At 28.4% G+C, this 22,683-nt stretch overlaps 1 protein-coding gene across 2 annotated transcripts; it reads right to left on the bottom strand.

Annotated features, from left to right (window-relative positions):
- Positions 1-1,012: 1,012 nt before the first annotated feature.
- LOC130451336 (uncharacterized) lies at positions 1,013-22,100 on the bottom strand. Of its 2 annotated transcripts, none has more exons than XM_056790293.1 (5): positions 21,988-22,100; positions 21,703-21,783; positions 16,183-16,698; positions 12,715-12,848; positions 1,013-7,360 (listed from the first exon to the last, which is right to left on the bottom strand). In XM_056790293.1, exons 2-5 carry the CDS (start codon positions 21,752-21,754, stop codon positions 7,250-7,252), a joined length of 813 nt encoding a protein of 270 aa, XP_056646271.1. In that variant the 5' UTR covers positions 21,755-21,783; positions 21,988-22,100; the 3' UTR covers positions 1,013-7,249. The 2 variants fall into 2 exon arrangements, with proteins under 2 accessions (XP_056646271.1, XP_056646270.1); XM_056790292.1 differs by having other exon boundaries at positions 12,709-12,848.
- Between the last annotated feature and the right edge of the window lie 583 nt (positions 22,101-22,683).

The following is a 22,683-nucleotide window of genomic DNA, read 5'->3' on the forward strand; positions in this document are numbered from 1 at the left end:
ACATAAGTATTCGAAAGCTCACAATATATATTAAAAAAATTCAGTGAAGTTGTTTCGAAAACTATCTCAAATTGAGTTTCGCGCTTTTTAAGATTTTGGACTAAAGAAGGATTAACACTAACACAAAACAAAAACAGAATGGAGGCTATTTACGGTGACTTGTGTCGATTATTTTGAATTAAAAATTGTTTCGCTAGGAATGAGAATCATAACAATATGACTACGTGAGAAAGGTTCTGTGACGAAATCGGATCAGTGATTCGGCATCCAAAAGAAATTTCATGGAGTGACAACAAAAAGGAGAGCCTGTGCCAAAAAAAACATAAAAAAAGAGAAAGCTACAATATTTTGGGACTGCGGGGCTATTCTTTGGATTAACTTCAAGTAATACAACATCAATACATCACCAAATACAACCGTGAAAGCGACATATTACTCTGATTCACTAAGGTAGTTGCGTCAACAAATTATCGGAAAAAGGAGTGACAAAATCAGCCGAGATGTGCGCTTTTTTCATAATACTCCAGTCCACCCTGTTTCGCTTTTCAATGCTACTGTACACTGTACTGTACAATGTGGCTTCACAGAAATTTAACACTATCCTCATTATATACAAAATTAAAAAGCAAAACCAAAAATAGAAAAAAATCGAATGTTATTTACCCTATACCGTGTTTAAATTGTCCGAGAAATTATATAGGAATGACAAGGGAATATCTGAAAAATATGATAAAGGATCACAAATAAACTAAAAATGCATCAACCGCATTATATAAATATGAACAAAATGAAAAGTATGAATTTAATTTAAAAAATACTAAAATATAGCTCAAGTTAAAAATTATCAAAAATTGACAATCAAAGAAATGATATTTATAAAACAAAATATATTATCAGTTAACAGGGTATAGAAATTTTGGTTCCCGTATACCCTCGTTTATGTAAAACACTAGATAATATTGATGTGACTTAAAAGGTCAAAAATTATATGGATATATAGGACATGGATAAGAGAAATAAGAACACGGTAAAATGTTTGCAAAACAATTGTATTTCGTGTTTAATTACAGGATTAAGTAATTTTAATTTGTAAAAATCAGTATTGCACATTAATGGAATTCACATTAAGTGAATACAGGCCGTTTCCAAATAAGCTAGATTATTAGTACAAATTGATAAATAAAATAAATATCAAGTCAGTGATGTTAGATTATAATATTATCAATATTCAAATATTAGAAATTGTATATTGGAACTATCTTAAGCTCCGACTAAAAAAAATTATCCTTATACTTTCACTTTTGAATTATATATTTTTTTTTATTTTAAACTTCAATCAAATAAAAAAGGTAATGTTAGCTGACTGGTCGATTCAAAAGCCTTAAAGCAAAATCTAGTAGGAGTTTGTTTAACAGATGTGATTTCCATTGCCACATTCATACTCTGCGCCACAATGATTTTTTCAAAAACCGATTTGGCGGTGATTGCTGATTTTGGTTCTGTGTTAATTCGTTGTAGCATAAGAAATAATTGCACGTACCTTCGTGATAACAGAAATATAAGTAATTCAAAGAATATATTCACTTAAAGCTGTTTTAAAATGGGAAATGAATGTTAATCACACATTTGTTGTTTGAAATATTCAACTTGACAGAAATGAACTTTTATGTATTCTTTGAATTTGAAGTAAAGTTTTTTTTCGAAGATTCTAAAAACAAAATGTGCCTAGATGATTCCTTGCAGGACGTACATATCCCATTGAGGCAAGCGATAATCTTCCTGGAAAAGATACTTTCCTCCCCTTGTCGATATTGAATGATTTATATAGAACAAAAACAAACTTGATGATCTTTTTTTTCAATTTTAAACAAATTTCTTAAGACTTCCTAGGTGGCTATCTGGAATTTCTGCCCAGATAACACAGGATATAATATGTATACAAAGAATATACAGTAAGTCCCATATATATTACACATATAATTAAGTATGTATATTCATCTATGTGTATTCTTGTTAAATACATAAAATATTCATTAAATACCGATACCCACACGAATATTCGTAATATATACTGGTCATGTAAAAAGCAGGTATATCATAAATGTGCAGAGAAAGAATGTTGCTCTAAGTATGGATTTCTTATATACATAATAAATTCTTTATTTGTTGATATTAAGATTCATAGAATATACCAAAATCTATTTAAAAGGTACTACTAGAAGCCATTAATATCTGTTAAAATTTTACATAGAATTTTGTGCAATAATTTTGAATTTGAAAAGAAACAAGTGTAGTGACGATATTCTTTTCAACATTTCACTTACAAAACTAAATCTAACAAAGGAGTAATAGTGTATTAAATAAACATCTTTCTGATGTAATTCTTCTCGTATATATTAATGTAAATCTCTCATGTACTTTGAATTATATATACCTAGAATTTTTTTATTTAGTTGCATTTGAAACTTTTTATGTAAGAAACCTTTTTCCCCGTATCTAAAACGAATAAATAATTAGGATTTTTAAAACAAAAAAGTTGTTCAGACATGGACCAGTAGCATCATTTTATTCAAATTATAATATAAATAAAAACAAAAAATAAGAAAATGTGGAATGGTGATGGTTTTCAGCCCTTAAAAATGAATTCTTACGATTTTGATCAGAACATGACCTTATAGTGTAAAATGTTTTACATAAAATTTGTGTATTAAACATTTTTACTCTAGAAACTGAAAAACAACTTCAAAACATTTTCAAAATATTTACCGTTTTATATATAGAGAACAAAATTGGATTTTTCAAGTTCATACACAGCCCAGGCTGATTTTGAACATTAGCATGTTCATTCGTCTATTAAATCACTCAAGATTACGAACAGCTGAAGATGTATGTAAATACCGTAGAGTGCCGGAGAAAGTTACACTATCATGGAAATCAATTTTTTTCAACAGAGCAAAAAATTGCATTTCCGAATTTTCTAAATTCGAAGTATTATTGAAACATATATTGTTTGATTCCGGTATTGGATAATAAATATAATGTTATGTGGATTATTATTCCATAATAAACTTCAAATTTATGGAGAATTAGGAGCAAATAAAACACTAAAGTATAAAGTAAGTATAAGTAAGTGCAGTGCAAAGATATACTGTGGTATAAAACATCCAGAAAACTACAAAAGTAAGACTAGTTGATTGAGGACATAATAAAAATAATAATTAATAACTAAAAAGATGTAAAAATATAAATGCATTAACTACCGATAAAGGTCAGGGTCCGAGTTTACCGACCTGCGCGGGCGAAGTGATAAGATAAGACATTTTAAAATATTGATTTGGAATCACAGATTGGTAAAAATGTATTGAAGATACATGGTTAGTGTGACAGCTCTAAAAAGCTACCCTCACAGACTCTGTAAGAGACGTCTGTGGGACAATTAGACAAAACGATAAGAAAAAAACAGACATCATAGTGGACTGATAAATAAAAACCCAAGTTAAAATTAAAAAGATGAAATGGCAAATATACCTACGACAAAAAACGCAGAGAAGTGACGAGCAATACAAATAACAAAGTAAAAAAGTGAAAAAATTGATATTGCAGTCCAAACATCAAAAATAGGATGAATTTGGAGACAAATTAGAAATAGACAGTAGAACAAACCAGAAACAGTTCTATATAATATTGAAAGGTAAATGAAGTAGATAAAATGGAGCGCTGGAGAGGATATTTTGAAGGACTGCTCGATACAGAAAATAAAACACACAAGAAAACGGAACAACAAAGAGCCCCGGGAGAAGATAAAATCACAACCGAGATGATACAGAACATGGGAGAAAAAACTAGAAATTTCAAATATAGTATGGAAAGAAGAAAAGATCCCTGAAGATTGTAAAATGGGCTTGATACTACCAGTGCACACAAAGGAACACAGCAAAGTCTGCAATAGTTATAGGGGAATATCGAATATCCCTGTTATATACACAGGTAAAGCTTTTTGAACAAATAATCGAAAATAAACTGTGGGCTAAAATAGAAATAACTTTGAAAGAGATGCGAAGTGGATTTCGGAATGGCAGATGATGTGTATAAGAAATAATATGAAAAAAAATCCCTAAACATGGAAAAAGCTTTCGATAAAATACCACGAACGAACCTACAAAAAAAATATTAGCAGCAAATTAACGAGAGTAACTAAATGCTTGTACGAAGAAACGAGACACGATGTCATAAGCAGAAACAAGAAATCAGAGACATTTCCAACACAAGAAGAAGTGCTACAAGGAGGCAGTCTGAGCTCATTACTACTCATAACTTACATGAATGAATTAATTAGAATTACAGAAAAGAAAACTAAACCACTTCATATTGGATTTCGACAACTTAAACGCATTAATATATCGAAATGCGCCTTTGCAGTTGATATAATAATCATAGCAGAAGAATCTACAAGAAAATTTAATCAACTAGAATGAAACATTGACAGAAAACGGAATGAAAATGAACAAGAAGAAAATCAAAGTTATGGTAGTGGTAAATGTAAAATGAATTATTGTCGGAATAGACAGAAAGAGAGGATTTAGAAAAAACAATAAAATAGAGAAGGCGTAGAAATTTTACTATGCATTAAGCAAGTGGCTCATAAATAAAGAATCTCCAAAGAAACAGAAAAGAAAGTGTTCAAAGCAATATTTAGGCCCATTGTCACATACGGCTGTGAATTTTGAGTATTGACAGATAGAAAAGAGTAAAATTGCTGCAGCAAAGAAAGTAGGCAAAAAGAAAGGTGGGGCCATCTACAAAGAATGGATAATACAATGCTGGTTAAAAAAATTGGGATAGTGACATGCCAGGAAAAATGGAAGACCGTGAGTAACATCGGATAACACGCTAGGAAAAATCTTTAAAAAGAACGGAAGGTTATGGGTTGAAGCGAAAATCATGTTCTACCGAAAATTGAAAAAATTCATTATAAACTTCAGCAATCAACCCTCAAATTCTCGTTTATCAAAATTTATTTTTGTTTTTTATATTAATTCTCATACAAACTGGGCACTGGTCCCTGCCAACTCGTAATATTTTTTCAAATCCTAACAGCAGTAGCATGGCAAAAAATTTCAAGAGAGCTTTATGAAAACTGTTGCTTGATTTTCATTATAAACAAACACTCTTTCCATCAACAAGGAACTATATATTTTCGATATAAAAATGCCGATTTTGAATTTAGAGATGAAGAGAACACAATGAAGAGCCAATGAAGAGTGATTTTACTGATATGCCTATTTCATTGCTGTTATATAAAAAAAGAAAATTCTAATGTAATTAATAAACAGAATAAACTCTCATAATATGCGAATGGAATGTGATGTAACAGAACAACAAACTTGCAAGTTATAGATTATAAAAACATTTTCTTTTTCAAAAAAAATCTGACAAAAAAAATAAGTTAACAGAATACAAAATAATTTCCGTTTTTTTGTAAATGTTGTTATTTTTATACTTTCTGTACTTGTACAAATATTTTACAGGCTTATTGAAATCCTGAATATGAATCTCTAATTATAATAAATATCTAGGCCTGTAAATCACAACTATCAAAATAGGATAGACTTTTCAAGTATTATAATTCAAGTTATATAAAATTATCAATTACTTTCCTAATAATGTGTCAACATATCAATTAAGTGGTTGTACTAATAATGATTTTACCTTCAAATTATAAATTAAGAATTACTCAAACATTATCTGAAACAGTTTTACATAAATCACCCTGTATGTCTAGTTTTATTGAATATAATGATATTTTGCATTATGGTGTTCAATATTGTGACCAAAAAGTTCAAATAACTTTTGAAACTACCTGTATACTACCCATATGAATAATGATTTCACATAAATCCATTCTACAACCAACATATAATGGAAGAATATTTATTAGACCTAGTTTTATTTATAAGTTGTATCCTATTTATTTTAAAAATGAATTTTACTGCTTTGTACTTTTTCTTAAATATACACATAACATAAAGACGGAAAAACAATCACAATCTACTACACGTAGAAATCAGTAGTTATAGTACATTAAAAAATGAGATTTTAGATAAACTCCAGATTATAAAAAGTAAATACATACATGTATGAATAATTAACAATAATTATTTTAAATCCTGAAATAGTTTCGAAAAACATTGTGGAATTTCCAAGTATTCACATTATTATTATTTACTTTACAACATTAATAGTCATAAAATTAGTAACAAAAGGAAGGTTATTAATATAACCAAGATTTTTCACTCCCAGGTGGTCCAGAATCATGTACATCAATTTTTACAGCTATTCAAAAATACACTTTTTTCGAAAACTGAATAATAAAGCAGAACAACTTGAGAACCTAGAAAACCCAATTTTTTCAAATGTCTACTAAATGGTTTTGATTATAGAGTTCATATTTTTTATTGGAAAGATACGATATATGAATAATTATTTTCATATGCTGTAAGATGCTCTTATAATTCTATAGATACACATATATTTGATTTATGTGAACTCGAAGGTATATAATGCATTTTACTCCTGACCTAACCTAACCCTGTAATTATATGGTATGGGGAAAGCGATAAAATGAAATGGATCATCCTATTATCTTGCAAAGCTTCATCTCTTTAAAGGATTTGTATGTTCTTCATTTTTTAGGAGTTATAGAAAACAATATACAGTACTATTAGGCGTATTATCGGCTCTAGAAATTGATGTACATAATTCTGGATCACTTTGTATATTGAGTATATGATACACATGTAGTTGTATTTGTGCATATATTTTTACCAAGCATGTTATTGAAAAAATTTCCCATAAATTAATAGAAACAATCAGTAAAGATATTTCTTGGTGATGTAGTGATGTTGAATATCAGGTCATAATTGATCAAATTTATAATTGCTCTATATTTATCATTGTTATATTAAGCTTAATAATTTAATTCTTATAAAAATTATTTCTTAAAAAGAAAGTAGACTGGGATCATTATGGCTTTTAGTTAACTGTAAAATCTATGTAATAGCAGTAATTTGGAAGATAGTGACAAAATTGTTTATAATAGGAGATTTATCTAGAATCTTTGACTAAAAATAGTTTTTTCACATAAACTTATTACTGGTCCTATCATTGAAGCTATTGATATGCATCACAGTTTCTAAAATACTTGAAGTAAGTCAATATATTTACAGCAATTTATACACTGGAACTGGAACTAAAGTTTTGTGTGTTTGACAGTGTCAGTCCAATAATTTTGAATTGTCATGGCTTCCAAACTGTTTAGGAACGAATCGTTATCTAAGCTATACATTTCTTCGGAATTATCCTGTAAAAATCATTAAACTGGTTAATGCATAATAAATGTTTAATATTTCTAAAGTACACACGAACAGTGTTATTCTTATTATAAAATAAAAACAACATGAAATATTTTAAGATTATCTAACAAGCATGTTTCATATATACGAAAATGAAATTATTCAATAATTAGGTTATCAACTGACAAATCTAGATTCTTGAATATACAGGATCTTCAAAGGAAATAGAAAGAAAGCTGAAAGGTTCATAAAACTACCAAAGGCACTACACACAAGATGGTCCAGAATTATATAGAATAATTTCCAATTTCTCCCAAACTGTTCTGATTGTGGAGTAATTATACGGAATTAAGATAATTGCAATATGGTATCTCAATGAATTAATGGAGTGTCGCAAAGCTTTTGAATTTTTTTCAGGGTCATACAACATAGTTAGGTAATTGCTGACAACTTTTAAATTAGACTTTGAATCAAGATTTGTCAAATCAGCTAAGGCGTTCAACTCAAGATCTGATATTTTATTTAAAGAGGAAAAAACTGTTTTCTTTCCTATAAAATAGAGAGCTGTCGTAGTGTCACAACCACTCAATGCGTGAGCTGCTGGCAATGCTGCAATTAATGCAATTTTTTCACAAGTATATGAATTGGTATGTAGCGCCTATGGTCGACTCGGTTTGACTATTTTCCCCGTATAAAACCAACATTCTCTTTCTGAACCAAAATTGAGATAATTCGCCAACAATAAATAAAAACGTCAGTATCAAGTGATTCAATAATAAGTGGTTGATTGGCGTTATTTAATAATTCAATCTTGTGTGAATGAAAAATTATACGAGTATCGGCGTCGATGTGGTTGCACTGAAATCGCTCGTCGATATAGGTGGATTTCTCAACAACAATAAATGTACTTCCTCTTGGTTCTAGCCCACCAGCCAGACACACTTTTTTATTGCTACCAGCCATAATTTTGCATTGAAGCAAATGTTCAAGTATTCACAAATAAATTTAGTAGGGTTCGATTTGTTTTCATTATTTTAAAGTACTTTGTTCAAGTCGTTTAGTGGACGATTTCCAGAGATATCAATTTTATTACCGCCACATCCGTACCTACGCCTTCGTTCTTCTTGTTTTGGATTTGGATTTAAATCGTCGTAACGCAGCATCTTTTTTTCTTCTACATATTAAGGTCTCAGACATTCTCCCACATCATTAATTTTAGTACCATGCATTCAGAGATAGTAAATTTTAAACTTCCTCACTCAACTTTGTCAATCGTATGCACAAAGTCGGGAGAGCCTAAAAAATTTATTTATTTACTATTTATATTATATATATACATTTATATATATATATATATATATATATATATATATATATATATTATTTCTTTACTTTTTGGATTGGTTCAAGGGCATGCCAAAAAAAATTTCATGAAAAAATATTTATTATTCGCCAATATACAGCGAGTAGAACTGCAAAAATCATGAATTCATTTTTTCTAGAATTTCGACTTAAAACTCGATTTTGACCATGTTCCCCTAACTTTGGAGAAAAATAAATGTCGTATGCGTATTCAACACCCTCGAAAATATAAAGATCAATGGTTTTTAGCGACTAGAACGCGTTGGTCAGTTTTTCGTTTTCTAAGCGACTTTTTTATGCAATTGACTTAAGTTGCATGTGTTGTTAATTGACCATGAAAAATAATTCACAAGCTTCTTTACGTTTCCCTCTTTCCATTGAGTATGCCAGTATTTAGTTGCAAACCCTACATTTGATATTCAAAACTGCCCTATGATGATGAAAAAATTATAAAACCATGTAACATAAATAGTAAAATCAAAAATAGAAAATGATATGCCTAATAAGAAATAGTGGAATTCACTAAAGAAGAAAAATTTTCAGAAGGCAAAAATTCGGGAAGGAAGTAACTAAAAGTTCTTTTTATCGTGTTACGACTCTTTAGTAGAATACATAACAATAAAACATTCAATATGTAGTAGAAATAGCCTAATCTGATATATTATACATATATAATTTTCAATATTTTTTCACTAATACTAGATAAACTACGCAAATAAATAAACATTAAGCATTCTTTACCAAGCTCAAATTTCAGTTAAATTGAAGCTTAGGTACTAAACAAGTTCATGCTTATCATATAAAAATAGTGTAATGTTAGATATTCATATATATATATATATATATATATATATATATACATTTTTATTTACAACCTACAACTAGGGAGAACGGGCCTATTCCTTACAGTCCGATCTATTTCCCCCTGGACTTATTTTTCACGGAAAGAAATGCCAGACAGTGTAATAGTGAGTGTGTACTGGTACATAAACAGTGTGTTTAATACACATGCTCTTTTGATTAAACACACAAACCTCTGCTTGATATCCGACTGGAAGGACCAGTCAGTGTAATTGTGAGTATGGGTGTAGAGGAAGGTAACAGGGTGTTCAATATGAATATGACCATTCCATAAATTCCAAGTCAGATACAGTCTATACCACTTATAGCGAACCTATGACCCGTGGGTCAGACACTAACCCACCCAAGCTGTTAAAATAACCCATACTTATTTTTTATGTCAAAAAAAAGTTAATGTATATCTACAATCGAATTGATAAAAGAATATTTCCAACTGGACATTGGCTAGCTGATTTTCTATCTCAATTGTATTACTGTAATATTACTTGACGCGCATGCATATTCGTTGCATCGCAGAGTGGGGGGATGTACCAGTGCTGAACTAACAAGTGGCAATTTTTTTTTAAAAGTGATGTGTATTATATGTAATATGTACATTAAGTAAGTTAATGAGAAAAATCTCAAATTATATCATACTAAATATTAATATTTTTAATTGCAGCCCTGCACTATGACGGCTGTTAAAAAATTAAAAACAAGAGATACAAGTTACAGACCAGATCAAACTGAATGATTTGATAAATATGGTGTGATTGAAAGAAATAGAATGATCATATTTGTAATTTGTAATGAAAAAATAACTTCACGAACATATAATGTAAAAAGGCATTTTGAGAAGTTGCATTCTAATCTCGGCATGTTAACAGATGAAGCAGTGTTTCAAAAAGTTTTTTGGTTCCAAAAAAATAACATTACAGCTGCTATTTTTCAAGTTGCGTATACAGAAATGTATTCAATTGCTTTAGATGAGAATAATGATGTAAATGGTTATACACAATTAGCAGTTTTTGCTTTGGAATAAGTCAAGGAATATAATGAAAAAAGACTAGTAACGTTGAAAGGGAAGTGCACCAGTCTTGATATTTTTAAAGAATTTGATGTTGTATTTTAAGAAATGGTTATTGACCTACAGAAAATAGTTTCTGTAATAACAGAGGGTGCACCTTGTATGGTGGGGAAAAACATTGGATATATTCAGTAAATTAGGCAAAATATTTTACATTATCTGATTGAATTTCATTGTAGAATATACCAGCAATTTTTTATGCTAAGCAAGGTTTAAACAAAATTTCCGATGTAATGAAAATTGTAATAAAATCAAATTTATAAACGCGAGAGATCTTAATAAATGACAATTTGCACAATTTTTATGGAATAAATTGAATTCTAGTATTCAGGGATTTTAACATACAACATGCAATGGTTTAGTTGCGGTCAAGTCCTTAATAGCTTTGTAACATTATTAGAAGAAATTAAGCTTTTTTAAATTGAAAAAGAAAACAGTTTTGATGAATTTTCATATAAATTGGTTAAATGATTTAATGTTTTTATGTGATATCACTCAGCATTTTAATGAGCTAAATAAAAAACTTCAAGGACATAGACTAATTGTTTTAATGATGATATGTCTTTACCAAAAATTTGGAAATGAAAGTGATGAAATATTTTCAACAATTATAAAAAATATTTCAAAACATAATAGTTTTTGAAAACACGGTTGACATTCAAGAAAATGCAATAAAAAATTATAAAATGATTAAGCAGGAAATGAAACAAGCATTTGAGGAGAGATTCAATCAATTTTAAAGTTGGAAAATTTCTTTTATATCCACACAAAATGTAATTGGCAACTATGGAGTTAACCGATTTTATGTGACTAGGTATCGATAATTTAGAGATGGGATTAGTTGAATTTTGAAACAGCGTAGTGTGAAAAACAAAATTTGAAAACTTGGTTTTGAAAGTAGAAGGGAAAGTGTCTGAAAGAAGTGCAGATAATATTGATCCCCCAGTAATGATTGAAAATATTATATTAAACATATGGGATTCGTTACCAAATAATTTTTTATCAGTGAAAAAACTTTCATATATTCATGTGAAAAATTGTTTTCGTCAATGAACTTTGTGAAATCTTTAAACAGAAATAGACTTGATACTGAATTAACTACGAAGTGCGTTAAATAACTCAAAATATAAATCAAATATTCATAAGTTGTCTGAAAATGAACAGCGACAAAATTTCTTTTAAATACTTTACAATCAACTTTATTATTCATAAAAATGTTTATTAATAATTAAATAATTAATAGATATATATATATATATATATATATATATATATATATATATATATATATATATATATATATATATATATCCCACGAGCTAGATCTAAAAAAATAATTATTAAAATTTCACTTCAACTCTCACTCAAAAATCACTGGTCTATACCAATTACCCATTATTCTTTTTCAACATATTAACGTTCAAATCTTACGAAATTGTACATTTGTTTGAAATTAAGTAAACAAGAGGTTTATATACAATATTAACAACCAATTCAATAATCAAAAATTACGTAAATTTGTTAGTAAAAGGTAGGATATAACAAAAATAGTATTCAAATATGTAATTATATACTGTACATAGAGTACTGACCAGTGGATACATTTTTCTTCTGATTTTAAGCAAGTGAAATGAATTTTTTTAGAAATGAAAATGAGCATATTTACAATCATTTTTGGCTATTAACATGATATGTATGTCAATCGAACGATTTAGAAAAGAAATAGATCTCAAAGAAATAGAACTCAACCCTAGGAATCTACGTCTTCATAAAGTTCTAGCTCCTTCATCAATGACAAGATTATAAACAATTTGATTACATGACAGATTAATTTGAAATTGTTACTAAAGTAATTTTAGGGAACATTTAAAATTTCAAATTTCATTTTTCACGAAAAATTTTGTAAAGGGAAAATTTATATGAGCGAACAATGTTGTAGAAATTGCACATACTTAGTACTGAATCAATTTTTTTATCGTTTTAATATTGGTTGGATGCGTGCTATTGAAAACAGAAACAAACTAATATTAATTGAGCAATAAAATAACCCAAAAAGCACAAGCTTACTCTTACTGAAGCATCATCGAGGTATCCGCTTGAATCTGGATTACTGCATCGATCATTAAGTACTTGAGGCCTGTTGAATCCTCGATATCTATATATAAAATAGCTAATACCAGACAATATTCCCACAATAACAACACAACCTGAAAAAATATTAGACATTATTAATAAATTTCTCAATTTACATAATATCATAGAATCAGAATCATACATATAGAATATCATAGAATCATTGATGAAAATATATTAGGAAATACATTTTTTACGAGATGCAAATATGATTATGAAAGTATTTCATTTGATTAGTTAGCGAGAGAAAAATTTACTTGAATATGAATTACAGCTGTTTACTATAAAATCTAGGAGTATTGCAACAGGTAAAAACAAAATCTAAGCATATATCTTGACAATATAGATAAACAACGAGTGAACTGCAGAAATAACAAAAAAATTAATTTCAAGAAATAAATAGAAGAAACAAACGTTCCAAAAAAATAGAGAAACAATTTGTTCAAGTAGACAATGTTCACCAATCAATGTTTTACAATTTACCTGCATTTCTGAAAAAAAAAAAAAATCTGTAAATGGATTTCATTTAAGAGAGAAACCAACAAAATATATTCTGTTTCGAGGAAAAATTAATGGTAAAATTACAATAAGGCGCATTAGTATGATGTAGAAAGTACTGTAGGTCAGTGTCTAGGTTTCAAAGAAATAAATTTTAATATACAATATTGAAAGTGATATTTTATTGAACGGCTTCAGAAAAAGCTAATCTACAAAGAACTATTATGTGAATTAATACTGCATATTAATTAAAGCTTCATAACGAATAATTACACTTGTGATTTGTGTTCTGAAGAATAATTTTACATACTTCAGTATTATTTAAATATGTTCTGCTATATTATACATTCAGAACAATATTTTAAATTCATAGAAATCATTACAATGAATCTCAATACAAAACTATGTAAATTTAAGGTTTATTTCATTGTAAATACCTAACATTCTTTTTGTAAATGCATGTTACAATAGTTCCAAATCAATAGAATCAGACTATATCAGCAAATTATGAGAAGTAAGCCCTTATTTTTGTTGTCTAGATTTTTTAACAATACTATTAATTAAAACAATGGTCAAAACCCTTAAGTTTGCAAAATTGGTAAAAAAAAATTTATAAAACTCTCACCATATATAGCACCACCTAATAGAAACAGTAACCACATCGAGTGAAAATTGATATTATTTAGGGTTTGTTGTTCCCAAAAGTAAATTACTTTTATTTACTTGTTTATAAACATGATTGATCGTTGACCGAAGTATGTAAACAAGTGTCATTTCTACAATTAATTAGAATTAAAACCTCACGGATGCACATTTTTTATTAAAAACCATCAGTAGCGTAGAAATATCTTTTAAATTCTAACATTAGAGTGAATTTTTAAGACTTCTTAATTCATTGTATTAATCGAATATCTGTTTGTCTTGTTCATTTTGTTTTAGTGAAAGATGTTCTACATTATGCTTAAAGGTCTAGTACCGGGTTATAAGGGTAAAAAATGACGCATAATTAAATATTTTTGTTCTCGTTTTCTTTATTATAATTCCATATAAAACTTTTTGTTTTATTTTTGAAAATATAGTGTCACAAAAAAATTCTTTCAATTTTTGATTTTTCAACATCATTTTATAGAGGGCGCCAAAGTTGATACTGCGATGAGATAATCTCGAATTTGGTAAATATGAAACAAAAAACTCAAAAAGCTTTTTAAAGAGGAAGTTAGCTTACTTATATCGTGATTTACCAACTTTGAATAAAAAATTGAATACCAAAATAAAATGGCGGCTGTTAAAAAAATATGTAAAATTAATTTTTTTTCACTTTTTTTCCCTTGGCAATTTTTTTTATTTTTTTACAATTCTCTGATCAATTACTGCTTGTAGAGCACCGAAAACGCGTGCGCGCTCGAACTATTATAACTTTCTTATTATTTCGAATTTCGCTATGAAATTTGAGGTTTTTTGAAAGTAACAGGAATCGAAAAATAAAAAATATTCATTTTTTGAAAATTATAACCAGCACTAGACCCTTAAATGTTGATAAACGAACAAAACATAGCACATTATTCAACAAGTGTAAATATGTCAATTGTATTATGAAGTTGTCAAGGGTGTCAATACGAAAACTTACCTATCTGCGAATATAATATGGTTTCAGTATGATAAAGCACCGCCACATCACCAAATCAATGTCCGGTAATACCTGAACCAAATTTTTCCAGCTCAAAAGTATTGTATACAAAACTAAACCCCGCAACTAAGATGCTTTAAAAAAACGAATCACGCTTGCTATTAGATCAGACACGCCTAAGATGTTGAGTAACGTTAGAAAGTAATAAATCTTAATATTTCCTAAACAGTTGATAGGTATAGGACATTGTACATGAATTAAAAATATAAAAAATATATAATTTACAAGGGTTGCATTTAAAATAAGTAAGTAAGTCACATGACACAACCTGTATAATTTATTTTGAAAATAATGTAAATAATTTAAAAATACAAATCGACATATGCAAACGTCTTCTTATTTATTAAATAATTTATTCCATTTAGCTGTTCCAAGCCGGATAGTCTTTGAAAAACATAGTATTCAAATTCCATTTAAACAAATTTTAGTTTCTTGAAAATTACTTTCTCATTTATTCATTCATTATGTTTATGTTTGAAAGAAATTTAGACTTTTTGAATTATATTTATCAGTATTCAAATTAAGATACTTTTTTAATACGCTCAGTACGAATAACTAGGGAATGTCCTAAAAGTAAGTATTTTTGACACCCGAAGTTTGTTCGTAGTTTTTACTAGATTTCTGCTAAAAAATTCGGAAATATATGATATTTTTGAAGAAATGGTTCAACGATATTTAAAAGAAGTGTGATGAAGTTATGCATATTTTTTTATTATGTCTTAGATTTAAAATTAAGTTAAAATATAAAGGGTAGTAAGTATTCAAACTGACACCACGTAAAGGTTGTTTTTAAAAAAAAGTTTAGAAGTGAAATACAAGTACAGGTATGGTGCACTATGAGAAAAACTATATTCTGCAAAAAGGAAATAAAATGGAAAAATGAATGAATATGTGGAGGGAAGAAGAATCCAATGGAAAAATGGAAATGCATGTAGAAAATAGGAAGGTGATAGTCACAAAATTATATATTCATAAAAAAAATGAAAAAATTAGACTCAAACTAATTATTTAACAGTGTTTGGGAAAAGAAATTACAATACGAAACAAAAACAGAAAAGCTACAATAACACTGATTAATTATAATGTAATACGTCACTATATAAACTGCTGATCTACAAGTCTTGAAACGACAACAAGTAGAAATATTACTGCAATAGAAGGTTAAAGTTTTGATAGCGGTAATAACTCGTATTACAATTATAGTGATGACAAAAACTACGTACCTAAAGTAATTCCTGTGATTCCCGCTGCACTTAAATCACTATCAGAAAAACTAATATGTTCTTTCACCTCTTCTGCTCCAAAGCTTTCGGAAGTTTGTATTGAACTCTGATTAAGATTGACATCCGTTTCGAAGTAGGTTAGATTATCGTTCCGATTTATTGCATTAAAACTATTATTTATCAAGATTTGGTTATCAGTGATTTTTTCACTAATATTTATCACAGATTCTTTGAACTTCTCCTTGACTTTATCTCTGTCTCCTTTTTTTGTATACTTCGTGGTAGTGTTCACATACAAAAATTCAGTTTTCCTTTGAGACGTTTTGTTGTATTTACCGTACGAAGTGTTTTTCAGGGCAGGGGTGCTTTTCGCTCTGACGGTTGGGGTTGAACGTGTGGGCGGATTTGTTAAGCCTCCTGTTACATTTAAGTAATTCAAGTTTTGACTTATGTTAAAAGGAGGTAGAGTGGTACCATTGGAATGTGTAATTGAGGAAGATGTTTTACACATTATTACTGAAACATTTAAAAAAAATAATTAATTCAAAAAGTAATAACAGAGTGAAGGAGGTGGTGAAATCTACCGTGCTACCTCTACTAACGTATCCTTTTCAGATTTTTGAAATTGTTTTAGAATCAAATCATAGTCAGATAAAATGATAATATAAATTGCAATCCAAAGGGAGAGCATATATTTTTCAATAAGATGATTTTAATATATATTTAAAGGATTTATAGTGACAATGCCACAAAACGGTATGTAAATCTGAAAACACATCAAATAAAAGATAATTGGATTGAAATTTTCTGTTTTGACGATTTTTCATAAAAATAGATATTTGCAATAAACGATCGAAATTATTGACTTAGTCATGAGGCATATTTAAAAAAAATTTCTATTGCAAATACGTCAAAAGTAATCAATTTTAATCTCTACATCTTTTACTACTTGTTTTCATTTATTTTTATGTTTTTGAGATATTTATAAACAGTAATTTTTTATTATTATCTACTCCCAAATAATTGAAAATCTTTCAACTATAAATCCTTCGAATGTAAGGTAAAACCAACTTATATTGAAAAACGAAGGATTACCTTTGGATTCGTAATTTGAATCCTTATTTTATTGGACTATTAGTATTAACCAATTTATAATTTCTGTGAATTTTCCTTACAACAGTGCTTCTTCTTCATCTTCTATCAAATTATCCATATAGGTCGATTTTTATTCTTAAATAGACAATTTACAGTAGGAAAATATTATCCCCCTCTAGCACACCCTCGAAAATTTTAAATAAGAAAGATCTTCGGCAATGTATAGTTTTTTAAATTTGATGAGAAAATTAATTTTTAAGATGTAAAATTTTGATAATGTATATCACAAAACTTGACGTAAAATGAAGATAATGAAGCCGCATAATATTGGTGTTAGAGGGGGGATATTTTTATAATGTAAATGGTCAATTTAAGAATAAAAATCGACCAATTTTTCTAGAAATTATGAAGATTTGTTAATTTTATCAAAGTGTTGTCAGTGATTGATTATAGAGATCAAACAATTTTTTAAACAAGTGGGATTATTTTATATATATGTTTTTTATTTTCCTGTAAAGGTTTAGTTCTAGTATCATACTTTCTAAGGGTATTCTAAATTTTTTTCTAATACTAACTATTCTAGTTATTAGTAGCAAAGTGTCAGTGACTTCATTACTTTATTTGAATTATTTCTAGGTTTTCTAATGATACTTTTATGATATGTGCCTTTATCAGTTTCTAATAACACACTGTTATCATTTACAACTTTTTAAATCCGGTAGTTGTTTATTTAGACACCTAATTTGGGTATATGCTGATTTATGTGCGGAAAAATCAATGGGTTCGTTGGGACTTATTAGCTTCTTAGTGATTTTGAACATAATAAGGTATATCCATATGATAATTCAAGTGAAATGTGTCGGGATTCTTTATATCATTGATTCCCAAACTTTTTTCTTCCATGAACCACTTTCCAAAACTCAAAAAAAATTAATATTAAATCTATCTATGGCAACTTGCAGTGTGGCTGAGATTCAAGGACGAATTGACAGTTTTCGAAAAAAAAAAAGGTTAGAAAAGATTGCTTGATAGGGTTAATTATTTGTTAATAAAATAAATTAAACAAATTTTCAAGTGAACTTTAATTGATTGTGCTATGAGCGGATATCAAAAAGTGACTACATCCAACTTCACTTTTTTGAAATCTACAGTGGCTCACAGTACAAAAACCAATCAATTTTCAAAAATTTAGGAAACTTCCCATTTGGAGTGGTAAAAAGAAATATAGTATATTTTCTTGTGTTGTAAGTATTTATTAAAATATATAAGTTTTTACAGTATTAATTATTATTGTTATAACAGTCATAATATAATCAAAATCAAATACTTATAACGGAATGTAACTTCTACAATGGTAATTATAAAAAACTACAATTTTAATGAGAGGGATGTACTTGATGGATTGCCAAATATCAATATTTGGCTTGAGTTTTGCAAGGAATAACCCAGTTCTGTGATATTCTTGCTCCTTTTTTGTAAATAAGTTTGTAACGGCACTAAAACTTTGGCAAGATATGACGAGGAGAACGCGATCAGGCTAAGCATTTGCACAATTCCCCACAGATCAGGATATTTTTCGAGTATTTCTAGTTGCAGCCAAAATTTTTGATACCCTTTTTTAAAAATCACTTTCAGCTCTTCATTAGTGCTAAGCCAAAGTAGCTTCTCTTGTAATATCACATTCTCCACTTCCATTTTATCAAGTGTATTTATAATCCATGGTGGTATTTCCATTGACAGAATATCTTCAAGTCTGATTTTAAAATCATCATGCAAGGCAATCAAATTCCTTCATAAATTTCAATTTACCAGGAAAAGCTAAAATTACACTCTTTGTTTTTATTAAATTGAGGCTGTCCTCTTGTAATTGTAAGTGAAGGTCATCAAATGTTTGAACAAATGTGTCAAATAAGCAATGTCTGCTTTAAAATTGAACACTTTTCATTTTAAATCAGGATCTTTACTTTCCAGAGATTCTAGAACTGAGTCAAAAAGTAAATAAAATCTTGATAAACATACACCTTTCGACAACCAGCGTACTTCAGTATGTAACAACAATTGTTGGAAGGCTTCATCATTTTCATCGCACAATTGTACAAATAAGCTCGTAATCAATGTATTGCTTATTTTGTTAACTGCATTAATCATAAATTCAAGCGATTGGTGCAATTTATTTCTCAAATTTATGGCTAGAAAATGTTGTCAGTGGATAACACAGTGAATTACAGTCCTTGACAATTTTTCTCTTAAAAGGTAATGATTGCTGTATATATCTGGGCTTCGCATCATTCTGATGTCTCTCACACCTCTTCGATTATCCTTGCTTATGAGAACAGAATCAATGATGGATTTTCCATTTCTGCTGCTGACCTCTACAGTAGATTTATGTATTTATTTCTATTAAATTATTTATACTTATTTCACTATCAAAGAATTCGTTTTATGATCAAATATCATAAATTTGAAAACAAAGAAATGCTTATACTTATACTTTTCTCTTCAAAGCATAACTGTTTACTTCTACTTTACTCAAAAGCATATCTTTCACTTTATGAATGTGGCCCAATATAAAATAGTGAACAGCAAAAATCTAAGAATACATTTTTATTTTTGACTGACTATTAATTCAAGTGTCTAGTATTCAGTCCCAAAGCCTTGTATATAGCAAACAATATTTATATTTAATTTTTAAACAGCCAGGTCCAACAATATATTGTGTAAATATTTAAAGGAAACTGGTCCCATAAAATTTTTATACAACCACACAATTAGTTTGTAGATTACACAAAGTATATTTTTGAAGGAAAATTTTAAATGAAATAAGAGATAGTGGAAACAGAATTTAACAAAAGTATCTCATATTCAATAATAATTAATATATTTTATGTATAGAAAAATCTAAGTAAATTACAAATTTTGATACACAACACATAAACACAAATTTACAAATATTAGTGAATTAGAAAAAATTGAGAAATTAAAAATGAAATAAGTTGGAAGATGGAAATCAAAAGGTTCAAAATATGAAAAGAAGAAATGCAATAAAGGTTGTTACAAAAAATGGTGGGTGGAAATAAATAACAATTTACTGCATTTACTTTAATTAGTATATTTCATTACATCATGGTTGAAACAAGCAGGTTGAAACTCATTTGAACCTGTCGAAGCCTATCAGTTTGCTACTATAGCTTCTTTAGTGAGGTTATGGAACAGCTTGAACAATGGAAAAGTATCAGAGAAGTACATGGCGAATTGTTAAAATTTGTATATGGTGATAATGTAGTAACTTTGATGACTGTTTTTGGGCGAACTTGTTCGTTTAAATATTTATGGAGAATTGTGCAAATAAAGCTGAAAAACGAGCCAACAGCGTTTTTTTCATCACGACAATGCACCTTGTTGAAATTCACTTTTCATTCACTAGTTTTTAGCTACTAGAAGTCTTCCTGTCCATATCTGCCTTACTCTCCAAATTTAGCACCATGACAGTTTTGGCACTTTACAAAAATAAAAAATGTGCTGAAAGGTAAACGTTGTGATACCATTCTCAACATTTAGAAGGCCATGACAGAGGAGATGAAATATTTTCAAAAGAAGCCTTCAAGAAATGCTTACAGTCATAGATTCGAAGTTGTGATAAGTGCATTGCTAGTAAAGGGCAGTACCTTGAAGGAGATTGATTCAAATTTTTGTTGCCATTTAAAAAAATAATTAACCATATATTTTTATAAGACCTCATACAATTAACACAATTCTCATATAATTCAAATTATAATTTTTCATGACACATATTTCCAAATAAGTTTTATTTTATTGAAGTATATCATTATTATCTATAGAATCAAAATTATTCATAACACTATTTAACAATATTTAAATAAGAAGGTTATGTTGGGTTAAAATCAATGACTACAGTAAACAATAAAATAATAATTTCAAGAAGCAGTAATAAATTGACCTTCATATCCTCAGCTATAATATATTTACAAATAGTAGTTTTTAGTTGTGATTTCTGAAATTCATCATTATAACTGTAAACTTTTTATCACATTTTATTAGAGAAATGATTCTTAGAAATGAGAAAGGAAATGAGAGAGAGAAAATACATTGACATTGTATAGTCAATTAATGTTTGATTGTTGCCTGACATTAGTAACAAAAATATGTTACTTACATGTTTATGATAAAAATAAAATAAAATCTTTAAAATAATTTTGTAGGTGAAGTTAACTATCAAAATAATCACATTCAACCCATTTATGATGAAAGGAAATTAATATTTTATAAGTATTTCAAAATATTAAAACATGTTCTTATAACAATATGAAAGAAAGTAGATATGTTAGTGAAAAGTAGACTATAAGTCCAGAGTCTTAAAGGTATACTTTAATGTTGTTCAAAGAAGTTATTTAAAAAGGTACTTACAAGAAATCCAGGTTGTTATCCAAAACCAATGCATCCACCAATAGTGTGTCATGATTTCCAAAAGTCAATCCACATTTAAAACTGAAAGGTAGATTTCTAATTATCTAATATAACATTGTACATGATTTTAATACTAATACTGATATAATACTATGATTTCTCTTTATTTGAGTTGATAAGTCATATGAACGCGGAGGTCGCTACATATTTTTAATACAGTTGATTAAGTTCTGATAAACTAGTATACTTCTTCAATTACAGCACGTCTTTTGATTATGAACATACCTTCTCTCAATATATTCTGAACATAAACAAAAACAATTCAATTAAATGAACCATTGCAGATATACAACCAAAATAATTTCAGTTGACACTTGACATTGGAAGTTTCAACCAATGACAACTAACGAGTGAAGGAGAATATTTGAATTGTGACATATTAAGTTAAGTTTGCAGGAGCATTTATTTCCAATATAGAATTCAGATCCACTATTATCAAGAAAAGGAAATTTCCGGAAGAGTATCGGATTTGAATAAATTTTCGAGTGTTTCAACTAAACAAACACCAATACCATCTTTTAAAGAACAGTTGTATCATTTCACAAAATGTCTATAAATACAATAACGTGTAGTTAAAGGACATCTTGACCAACCGGAGGGTCATCCGAATTTATTATGACAAAAAACTATAGTATTTTGTCTATAATAATAAAAGTTAACCATTTTAGTTCGATTCTTTCCATTTATCTTTATAAAACTTTATTTCCATTATGGTGTAAGCTTAGATCCAATAAATATACCATTTGTTAAAAATTCCATTTATTAAATCCATTTATTTCATTCTCATATGATTCGGATTCTAATTTAATCTTGGGACATTCACTATTCTCATCTCTTAAATATGATACTTATGATAATATTACAAAATACAAATGAGAAAGTTACTGGCATATTTTTTCCCATGGGATTTCGAAAAATTGA

Source organism: Diorhabda sublineata, chromosome X (assembly GCF_026230105.1).
Source record: "Diorhabda sublineata isolate icDioSubl1.1 chromosome X, icDioSubl1.1, whole genome shotgun sequence".
Lineage (NCBI taxonomy): Eukaryota > Metazoa > Arthropoda > Insecta > Coleoptera > Chrysomelidae > Diorhabda > Diorhabda sublineata.